The following is an 11,568-nucleotide window of genomic DNA, read 5'->3' on the forward strand; positions in this document are numbered from 1 at the left end:
TTTGTGTTTGAAACCTGCATTGTAAGATAGAAACTGCATATATAATTTGATACAGTATACAATATTATCTTTCTTTTCCTGTGTGTAATCAAATTCTTGTATTGTAGTATAAAGAACAACTAATGGAAACCATTTTCTCTCTTTGATCATGGCGAAAGCTAATTATATTACTGGGGACCAAAATAATAACTGTGACCTGTACAGTATGCAACCCCATCATAACACCCCACACTCCCATGCCACCTTCCTCAACCTTAGTTTTTTTCTTTTTAAAAAAGACTTTGAGGCTTATAGACTGAGTAGAATTCAGGCAAGGCTTATTTCTTTTGAAGCTGTGATTGCACCTGATGGCACAGGACATTGACTGGCCTACCCACTAAATGCTTGGAACCGTGACAGGGGCTAACACACAAAGATGAAGCTCACCGCGTACGTCCCATTAACCAATCGATCTCTTCCCAGCCTTATCAACAGGGGTGACACCATCGGCAGTGGTCGTCCAGACGGTGACCACCGCTCTATGAATCGCTTCCTAATCAGATTCTCGCATCAGAGGGAAAGAAAATACCACTTCCTGCTTACACACCTGCCCACAACAGTGCTGATCTATGTAGTCCATTAACTCCTTCCATTTTTTTCTTCTTCTAGTCCAGCAGTGCAGTCCTGCTCTACAGGGTTTGCTGTTAGCTTATGTGATCTGCCTGCACCGAGACTCGGGAAAAACCCAGAAAGAATAAACTGTACAAAGTCCTGAAGGAATTATATCTTTGTAGTATTTGGATATGTCACAGCAGCGTTTTGCAGGGTTCATATGAGACAGAGAGAGAGAGAGAGAGATCAGCCTGTCTCTGGGTGGTTTGTGAAATGCACCACACAGCTGCATAACTGCTACATTGTAGACATTTTCGGGACAGAAAAGAAATCTCCCTCTGCATCGTCATTACTAAGATTAGATGTAAACAAAATGTATTGCTCGATATATACACAGATCTATAAACCTCCTGTATACTTTTCAATAGTTTGATGCTCTTCTCATTGTTAAAGGGTTGATTAAACATTTCAAAAGGGAACAGTAACAGAGTGAGAGGGAAAAAAGAACCTGCTTGTTTGGTTTTTGAATATACCATTCACTGCGGATAGCTCTCCCTTTCCCCTCTCACACGGAGAGTTACGGGATGATGCATAGGCTGCAGACAGACCCTGTGGGGGAGAGACAGAGGGAGAGAGAAGAGAGAGGGAGAGAGAAAGAGAAAGAGAGATCTGCTGGACAAAGGGTAATTGTCCCAGGAGTCCTCTGTGACACATCACAGGAAATGGGAGGGGACAGGGTGAAGGAAAGATGACAGGAAAGACCTTGTTTTTGTGATTATGGCACCACAGCTTGGCAGCCTGGTGTTACATAAGAATACCCCCACCACAGCCACAACAGTGGTGTCCCCTACAGATGACACACACCGTGCATGTCTGGCCCAGCCAGTTGCTTGCTTTCTAGAAGTACACAAGTATAGTTCATAGGTCATAGTTTCGGTCATAGTTCACATTTTGATTGTGTGTACTTGTTCAAAAAAAGTTTTTACTTTTGGCAGTAACAAAAAAAAAGTAATGTTTCTGTTATTTGAGGCATTTGTCTGACCTGTATAAGACCTGTGTTTTTGAGGCTGTTCAGGATTTCTTTTTTTGTCTTTGTTTGTTTGTTTTGAGGCCAAATGAACAGATCCTCAGAAAAGGCTCCTTGATAGTTGATGATCAGTCTTCTTTGTCTGACTCCTCCCAGTTTGGCACAACTCCTTTTCGCCTATTATTTCTTTCCTCCAACTCCTCCTTTTTCTCCACACACTCTTAAAACGAAGTTGTGTTATTTTCAACACATATTGTGTAACAAATATACAAAGGAAACATCACAAAGTGTGTTGTCCCTATCTGGACACAAAGATGTATTAAAAACAATGCAAAGTTGTGTTGTTATCAACATATTCGTTTTAAGAGTGCATCCTCAATGACTAGTTCCCCCCCCCCAAGTCACAGCTCCTCTGATATCCCATCAGCCCTTTCTCCCCAGAGCTACAGGAAGTCGCTGTGGTCATTGGAGAGCTCACTCACGGCCATCTCTCTGTTGGCGGAGTCGGCGATGATGCGTGCGGTCTTGAGTGGCGTCGCGTTCAGGCAGCGTCCCGTGGTGCCCTCAGGGCAGTGCCTGCAGGCCGAGTGCGTCTCGTGCAGCCCGTTGGACAGCCGCGTGGAGTTGCCGTCCTCCTTGAGCCCCTGGTGACGCCGCGAGACCTCGCACGAGTCCTTCTGCGTCGAATCAGGCACGACTGGACACTCACAGTGGCACATGACATGGCAACAGAGCGTAGCGTCCCGACACAGCAGTTTGCGGAAGTTGGGCTTGAAGATCAAGTAGACCAATGGGTTGTAGAGTGTGGAGGACTTGGCGAAGATAGCTGCTACCGCGAATGCTATGGGGGGGACCACATCTGTGCTGCTGAACGCAGCCAACATGGAGACCAGCGCGTAGGGAGTCCACGCCGTCAGGAAGCCAATGCACACGGCCACGGAGAGCTAGACAGAGACACGGAACAGAGACAGTAGTGGTCAACACTCAGGCGTGGTCTAAGGGTCCTACATTGAGCAGTCTAAGGGCTGAGCTACACCAGGCACGTAACTGAAGCGTTCCGTTCGCGTTGCGTCTGCTGCAACAATTAGCTTCCACTGTAATCAATGGAAGTAGCTACACCAGATGTGATAGTGGCGCGTACATTCGAAAAAAATAGACCATTCATCTAAAATGGATTTTACGCGTCGTGAACGGAACGCTTCAGTTACGCGCCTGGTGTAGCTTATACGTTATGGTCCAGGGCTCGAATTATCTTTTTGTCTTTAAGGGGGTCTCTCTATCTCATAAAAAGTTGGCACACCCCATGCATAGCCTAACAAGGCGATGAAATAGCCTAGGCGTACAATATATGCGCACGGTAGGCCTAGGCTTTACCTTGACACACGCACACAACAGACATAGATTTTTCATAGAAATTGATTGCTTTTAATTAATTTCAACATATTATTGATTGTAATAGTGCATATTTCATTTCAATTTCACAATACAAAGAAATAGACTAAACGATTTAGTCTTCTCAATTTCACAACGTAACTCATTTGAACCAGACCACCGTCTCAGATAGGCTATCCTCAGTGTCAAACACAATAATGCATACATAACTTATACACAGGGAAAAAGCACTAACTGGCAGAAATTATAAGCCATTGCAGCCAAACTATGTTCTAGTATTGTTGAACCATGGAAAATTAATTAACAATTTTGGAGTTTGCACTGAGATGTTGTCGGGTAGCCATTGAATATTCCGACATCAGAGATTGCTAACAGGTGTTTCAAAATATCATGAGAACTTTCCGGAGCTCTGAATGGCAGAGGATAGCTACAGATCATCAGACAACACAATCATTGTAGGCTGCATTATGGGCCATAATTTATGGCTTTGTCAATCAACATAGAAGAGGTGAAGCGCAAGTTCAACAGCAAACAGGACTTTTCAGCACATCAAACCATATACGCTAGCCCAATAAACGCCTATGTAAATAGACAAAACACTCGCATCAAAGCAGGGTGACTTCTTCAGATTTGCGAGTGCTGTCAAAACGATCGTATACGGTTTGCTCATATAGTCTAGTGGTGTGGTGGTGAAGTGTCATCATGCTGCGTTCAAGAGCGTAGGGTAGGTCTACGTCCCGTAGTAGCCTATATTTTAATTTAACGTCTTTAATGGTAAGAGATCGCACAGGGATGGATAATGAACGGTTGTTTAAGATTAAATTGCAATGCCAGACACCTTCAGATATGAGAGACCCCCTCAGGTTTTTTACTTTGTTGCTTTCACGGGAGCCAGTCCTCACTCTATGGGAGCTCGGCTTCCTCTGGCTCCAACGTAATTTGAGCACTGTTATGGTCCCACCACAAACATCCAGATTGTCTAATTAAGCGTGCCCACACGCACACACACACACCCGCACGCACACACACACAGACACACACACAGCTTCCTTTGTTCTATTAAGAATATTCCTTAACTGTATCTTCAAATGAGTAAAAGTCAGTCACAATGCAATCATTTAAATTCAATAATCAGAGGACAGTGATCTGTTAAAGTCCGATGACTTACTGCAACAAAGTTGCTAATGCATATTTCCATCACATGACCTCAAATGTCCCAAGAGAAAGTTTAAAGGTGCTCTAAGCGATGCTGGGTAACGTCACTTCTGTTGACATTCAAACAAAACAGAGAGCTAGTTTGCTACTTCCTCCCCCTCCCTCCCGTGCAATTGAAACTCTCCTAAACGAGCATCTCATCTGTGATTTGCTGGAACAGTTTGTTATGTTTTGCCCAGGTTGTTTTTGTTGCCGTTTTTGGAGCCTGGGCTGTCTACAGAGATCGCATTTTTTTACAATGTCAGGATACAGGCAGCTAGCGGATGGTGAGGTGATGTTTGCTGTAAGTGACAAAAAATGTTTTAGCCTAAAAAATGTGTGGCACCTTTAAGAAAGGTTTGCTTTTATATGCTCCAAAAAATAAGCTCTGCACACAGTGTAGATCCAAATTATATGATTTTTTCAAATGTATCTGTAACGTTTCAAGGATGGGTCTTAAACAGACGGCTTCCTGAAGCTTCCTTCCATCTGGGGAAGATCCTTTTTTAATAGAAACGTTGTCCACGTAAAAAGAAAATAATACAATAAAACACAGTTTGGAGCCACACAATATGCAGACCTTATTTTTTTTATTTATATACTTTCAAAACAGTCAAACAATATGGTTCATCCTAATGTACACCTTTTGTAAACCTTCTATTTGTTTAGCAAAACACATTGCATGATTGCCAAAGCATTCAAACAAAACAGTAGACCTTGAATAAATACTGTACTAAAAGTGATTTCCACTGAAGCTTTGTGTTAGTCTAGGACTAGATTTTAATCCATTAACGGCAAGGCTGCACATGATATTAAATGTTTCATTATTCTCTCTCTCTCTCTTTCTATCTCCCTCTCTCTTGCTCTCCTTTCTCTTGCTCCACTCACCTTGACGATGAGCGTCTGGGTGTTGGTGATCTTGTTCTGGGGCGAGACGTGCTGCTGCACGGCCTGCCGGGCTCCGCGCACCGCCAGCAGGATGAAGAGGTACGAGAGGAAGATGATGGAGCAGGGCACAATGTAGCAGAAGAGGAAGAGCGAGATGATGTAGCTCATGGCCAGCAGGTCGGTGCGCGGCAGGTGCCAGTTGATGCAGCAGGCCGTGCCGTAGGGCTCGGGGCCGTACGCTCCCCAGCCGGACGCAGGCCCCACGGCGAAGATCAGTGCGTAGCACCACGAGCCCAGCACCAGCATCCGAGCATGGCGCGGAGAGAACTTACTGCCTGGAAAGTGGGGGGGTGGATGGGGAAGGAAAAGAAAGATGAGAGAGAGAGAACGAGAGAAAGAAAGAGAGAAAGCAGGAATGGATGCAGAAGAAAAGAGACAGAAGTGAGAAGAGAGAGAGAGAGAGAGAGAGAGAGAGAGAAAAGTGGAACATGAGGTATACTCTGGCAAGATTGAAGAGGAACTTTCTCTAAGAGAAGGCTAGCATTAAGACACACTGTTCGATTGAAAAACACTTTGTGCTTTGATATTCAATGTCAGTCCTGTCTCTTTTTGCACATGGACTTGGACTGTCTGTCAACCTCCGACCACTATGCACTTTATTAATGCAACTCAACAATGCACTACAATATATATGATCATACTGCATTCTGTCTATAGGCTGTCTGATTTCTCAGAACTATGTGTAACCTGCGTTGTGTTGAACCTGCGCGGATCAGTTGGAACAGTTGAGCCAATAGCCCAGGCTACTGGCTCGCATGCCAGCAGCTGAGGCGTCGGGGAGTGAGGTTTACCCAGGGTTGCCAACTCTCACGCATCCGGCGTGACACTCACGCTTTCAGCACCAATCTCACGCTCTCACGCACACGCAAGAAATGTCACGCCAAATCCATTCTTATTTTTTTGCAATCCGTTCATTTTTTGTTGATGACTAGACTAGACCACAGCATTGTTTCTAAATAACAAGAGACGAGTTTAAGGCATACATATATGTCTAGACCAACAGCAGGTAGGTCTCAGCGCAGTGTTCTATTGATTCGCTGACTATTTTAATCCGGTCCGCGACACCAACACGTTGCTATTTAGACCTATGCGGCAGAAGGACACAAAGTGTAGCCGCCCATTCTTCTCTGTTGAACTACTCACAAAGTAGGCTAGCCTAGTCATCACACAGATATCACATTAAATAACTTTTATACGGTGCTATAGCCGCTATTTGCTGTGATAAACGGTTGGCGAGGAAATTAACTTTCAAGAAATAATCATAGGCTATTACTCTACAGCTCTGCGCTCATCTCAATTCATATAGGGTGGAATAGCCTATCTCACAAACTTTTCGTTCAACTACATGACAAACCGTAAACCAGAATAAACAGCAGAGCTTACCGAACACAAAGGTGTAATGCAATCCCCTGTACAATAAGCCGATCCAGAGTAATCGGTTTTGAAATGGTAGCAAATTTCTATATGGTCTCCAACTTTGGGCTTTAAGTGTCTTAAAACTGAGCTGTGCTTAAATACCTATATATCTGTAAATATTAAAATCAGAGGATATACAGCTCATTGCTAAGAGTTTGTCTATGTAGCCATAATTTTTATTTTCACAAAATGCTAAGCATGCATGTATTTAAGTTTCTTAAAAAAAGTGTGCTTAAATTGGGCAATGCATGATTTCATAACAGGCCAAATAGAAAAAATAAATGTTAAATATAGCCTAGATATAATATTAAAATGAGATGATATAGGCTAGTATAGAGTTAGATAAAGTTGGATGGTTCCAGAACTCACACCATGGATTGTGTCTTAAAGGAGCCACACCACTTTTATGACACTAGCTGTTCTGTTGTCCTTTAGTTTTGTTGCTACTGGGCATGAAAGGCAGGGCAATTATGAGTTCTGTCCAACATTGATGGCATAGGTTTAGAAAAAAAGTCAGCACATTTTAATCATATCGCAATAATACCAATAACCGTGATCATTTTGTTCATGATTTTTCATCAAATGTTCACACTCTATCTCTAGTGGCTGGTAAAAAAGTTGAGTGGCTGGTAGATTTTGGAATCCCCCAGCCACAATGGTAGGTGGAAAAAAATAATTTATTTCCATCCCTGATACATACGTACACTCATACACACATTCATATTTGTAAGTCTCAATCTGTCCATTTATTTCCACAAAACTCGCCAGAAGTCATCATTTAAGGGGTTATTTTTATTTTTATTTTTTTTCTACCAGGGGGGCATGCCCCCGGACCCCCCTAGAATTGCTGAGCTACTACCTTTTTTCAGGTGGGCAGGGCGGCCCTTTTGTCTGTGCCCAGGGGCGCAGTGGCTCATAATCCTCCATGCCACGGGGTAAACACACTGGTCTTGTTTTCAAGTGCAATCAATAAATTAATTGTACATTTTGAAGAAACTTTTCCATTCTATTAGTTTTTTTACATAGGCCTAAATCAGGGATTATACATAGCAAAAGAGTCAGGGAACAAACATTTTTTAATTAGGTTTAGGGAAAAATGTAACGCACACACTATATGACAAAATCTCACTCCAGCCAAACACCCAAAGTTGGCAACCCTGGTTTACCAATGTTTCTACAAGCACAGCTTGCAGCTCGCAGATCGAGATCAAAGTATGCTATTTTTTGCTCTGCTATCTAGGTGCTACTACAAGAGGAATGTACATACACATACACATACACACACACAGGTGTTCCACTTCTCTGCCTGAGGTGACATCGTTTTTTTTTTTTTTTTTGTGCTCACAGTAGGTTCCTATATCAATGTAAGCATTCAGGCACAGCACAAACCTCTTTCTGTCAGGCTGGGAGACAGTGTGGAAGCAGTAGGAAGATGAAAGCATGGAGCATGACGGCGGGTTAATTCTCCACACATACTTAAAGGCGACCTACCACATGTGGAGGAACAGGGGTGGGTCACATGTTCCAACAGGGACTGTATCTCAACCAAAGGGGAAGGGATTTTTTTTAAATTTAATCCTTCCATCAGCCTTATTACCCAACACACCCCCCCCCCTCCCACACACACACACACACACAAACACACACACACACACACAACCCCTCCATCCACCCTCCTAACCATCTTGGTCTTCGGTCGCCATGGGACTTCAAACGTTTCCATTTCATACAATGTAATTATTCTCGGTCTCCAGGGGGTATAACGCAGAGGCTAGTTTCAGATTGTGTCTTATCCAATGGACGGAGGGGAGGCAAGGGGAGGCAGAGGATGGGTTGGGGGTGTCGTTTATTTATTCATCAGTGCCTCCTGGATGTGCATTGAAAATTGGTGTGATGACAAACATCAAACCGACTTGAATGCAGACCAGATGCGGAAACTGAATGCTTTTATATCATGGAACAAACAATGGCAGTTAATAAATATACAGTGTCTCATGTCACCCTTCACTCTTGTTGTCATGTCGGAGATGTAAGATAAGGCAGAAGGCGTTACACAAAGCAGCTTTCGCCTCCAAACAGCTTTAATCCCCCGTCTTTTATATGTATGTGTGTGTGTGTGTTTCAGCCACGATGCCCCTGTAAGCTCTTTGAAAAGCTCGGCAAGTGAGATAAAGGAGAAGCTTTCCATGGGAAGCTAGGAGGCATCCTCGCTTTAAAGATAATTGATTCACGGCAAGTTAAGCGTGTATGAAATGATATCAGTTGGGCAAGCTGTGGGAGCCGTGTTTCACTGCACTGGCTTTGACCAGTCAGGGTTGGTGGTGGTGGTGTGGTGGAGACCCGGCGCTAGGGGGGGGGGGGCAAAAGGGGGCGGTGCCCCCTCAAATAAAATCTGTGCCCCCTCCATTGTGACCACCATACTGTATGACGTTTTCTATTTTGTTGTTATTTCATGTAGATATAGTCTTCTTTCGTTAGTTAGGCCACATGCAGCGGCATAAAACTCACACAGCCAACTCTCCTTGCCCCAGTCTCACACACACACAATGGAGACTCCCCTCCGTGTCCTCATTAGTGGAGGGAGCGGGGGTGCGGTCGCTCCGGTCCCACGGCTGCCATGAATCTATCTTGCTGAATTGTTATAAACATGCTTATTTGTACTGATTGCTTGGAGGGGGAGGGGGGGTGCTACTAAAGATGCCGCTGGTCTAGTGCACTCACAAAGGGAGCTCGTCATGCCTATGCTGTAAATTAAATAGCCCGCAACAGGCACTCTCCCTATCACGCTACACTGTTGCGTTTCAGAAGTGAAACTGATGCCACAACTGGTCTGGGTTTGCTGAAGTAATCTAGGCTACAGGCTGAATTTATTACAGAAAATCAAGCAACATAGCAAGTAGGCCTAGTCTACACTATTTAGAGACAGGAGCTTAAGTTTACCACGATAACAGCTGTCACTAATTCACATCGTTGTAGGCTGCGCCGATGCACAGACTAAACGGTAAAAAAGTTATGATAGCCTACTGGAAGCTTCTACCCTTTTGGATGTGTAGAGTTGTAGGCCTAGGTGCACTTAGTTGTTAGCGATTGCGTTTGTTAGGCTAGCCGATTGTAAAAATAGGGAAATTAAAGTGTGTGCCGTGCCTATACACTCGCGGAGATAACATTCGTTAGACAGGCAAAACTGTCAGCAGCAACATGCATAAGAGTCTTAATAATGTACAGTAAGAGCACAGCTGGGTCTCGCTGACACTCACAGACACCCCCATCCCCCCTTGGAAATCGCAAATGCCCCCTCTGTCTCTGTACTCTGCAGCCGGGTCTGGTGTGGTGTGTGTGTGTGTGTGTGTGAGGGGGGCACTAGGAGGGCAATTTTAGTGCCCCTGTTGAAGGGGTTTTTAAATGGAGGCCGAGACCAGAGGTAAATGCCACTCACCCATCACCTCTCACCACCAGCACCCACATCCATATCCACACCACTGCAGCCCTCACCCATCAAAGGGGAGTGGAAGAGAGCAAGGATAAAAGGGGGCCGCTCTACCACACACACACACACACTCGCACACATGCACATGCGTATTTTAGTGTTCCTTTCACCTGCCCAGGGACTGCAGCAGAAAGTTAGCTAGGTAGCTAAATCTGGTTCAAAGCACCTACTGTATTCTCTTTTGGTGACTTGTGCATGGATCCCTGACAAAAACAAACTTCATCGTCTAAACTACAATACAGAGTAGTCACACACTAAACACATCCTTCTCCTGTCTCTCTCTCCCTCAATACAGAGTAGACACACACTAAACACATCCTTCTCCTGGCTCTCTCTCTCCCTCTGTCTCATACCCGCACACAATGACAGTTTGTTATGATCAATCATTTCACATCTTCCCTTCAGCCCCCAGTGTGAGCACTAACAGACACACATAAGGAACTTGAGGACAAAGCCACATACATCTATTGTTATCACTGTCAGACTGCCTCCAGGAGAGAACAGCACCTTGTATCATCTTCCACACATCTTGCCTCTCTCTCTCTCTCTCTCTCTCTCTCATTGTCTCTCTCTTTCTCTCCTGTGAATCTTCCTGAAGACTCCTGCTTTGATTACCCTTTTAAATGAGCAGTCCCCCTTTAATTAATTGATTGTGTTTGTGTATGTGTGTGTAGGTGTGTGTGTGTGTGTGTGTGTGTGTGTGTGTGTGTGTGTACGTGCACATCTCTACAGACCATGCTCACCGTCCTGCTCCCTGAGTAGAATTAATGATGGTGACATTCCCTCCTGAATCTCAGGCTCGACCCCTCGTGTCCACCCTGAATGTAAATGCCTTGTGATTTATATACCATTAAGCCAAAGGAGCAGGGAGAATAAGCCCCTCTCCTTCTCCAGCCTCCTCCACAGAGTGGGGTCAAGACTGTGGCTGGCTCAAGGGACTTAGCCCCATAATCATCCCTCCTTCAGCCAACTCATCCCCATTATCACACCTGGCACACATAGCATGTAAGGTAGGGATCCAAGGGATCCGGGCATGGCTTTGTGGACAGGATTAAAATGGGATTGGGACAAGCCAAAGGGCAAGAGGTAAACGACTGCTGGATGCCATGCTCAGGGATGAGACCATCACCTTGCCCCTGGGATGGGAAATGGGGATAGAGAATTGTGTGTGTGTGTGTGTGTGAGAGAGAAAATGGCGCATAAGAGCCGTGGGAGGGATTTAGGGTAAAAACATTGAGGCACTATCGGTTTTGGCTGCGGAGAATTATGCTGAGACCCATTTTAGAGATTCCAAATGCATGGTGCTGGGAGCATCTCCTGACAGATGGAGGGAAGTCTAATCGAAGTCTTCAGGCTGTGAAAATAGGTTTGGGGTTTTGTAGCAGAAGACTGGGGCAAGTTTCACAATGTCAAGTTCCTTCTAGGGAAACATTCCCAAATTGAAAGGAATCCTGGTCCTCTAGATGCTCAAAGAGTAATCTCGCCATGGTGCTTAGGGGAATGGGTTTTATAT

At 44.6% G+C, this 11,568-nt stretch overlaps 1 protein-coding gene across 3 annotated transcripts in view; it reads right to left on the bottom strand.

The window, feature by feature from the left end:
* Positions 1 to 653: 653 nt before the first annotated feature.
* opn7b (opsin 7, group member b) overlaps positions 654 to 11,568 on the bottom strand; it is a 68,683-nt gene continuing 57,768 nt past the window's right edge. For all 3 annotated transcript variants that reach the window (XM_042098836.1, XM_042098838.1, XM_042098837.1), the window contains 2 exons: positions 5,093 to 5,427; positions 654 to 2,562 (listed from right to left, as the gene is read on the bottom strand). In XM_042098836.1, the coding sequence (XP_041954770.1) occupies positions 2,062 to 2,562; positions 5,093 to 5,427 (836 nt within the window). In that variant the 3' untranslated portion in view covers positions 654 to 2,061. The remainder of the gene's footprint in view (positions 2,563 to 5,092; positions 5,428 to 11,568) is intronic.

The sequence above is a fragment of the Alosa sapidissima genome, chromosome 7 (genome assembly GCF_018492685.1).
Source record: "Alosa sapidissima isolate fAloSap1 chromosome 7, fAloSap1.pri, whole genome shotgun sequence".
In the NCBI taxonomy this organism is placed as follows: domain Eukaryota; kingdom Metazoa; phylum Chordata; class Actinopteri; order Clupeiformes; family Clupeidae; genus Alosa; species Alosa sapidissima.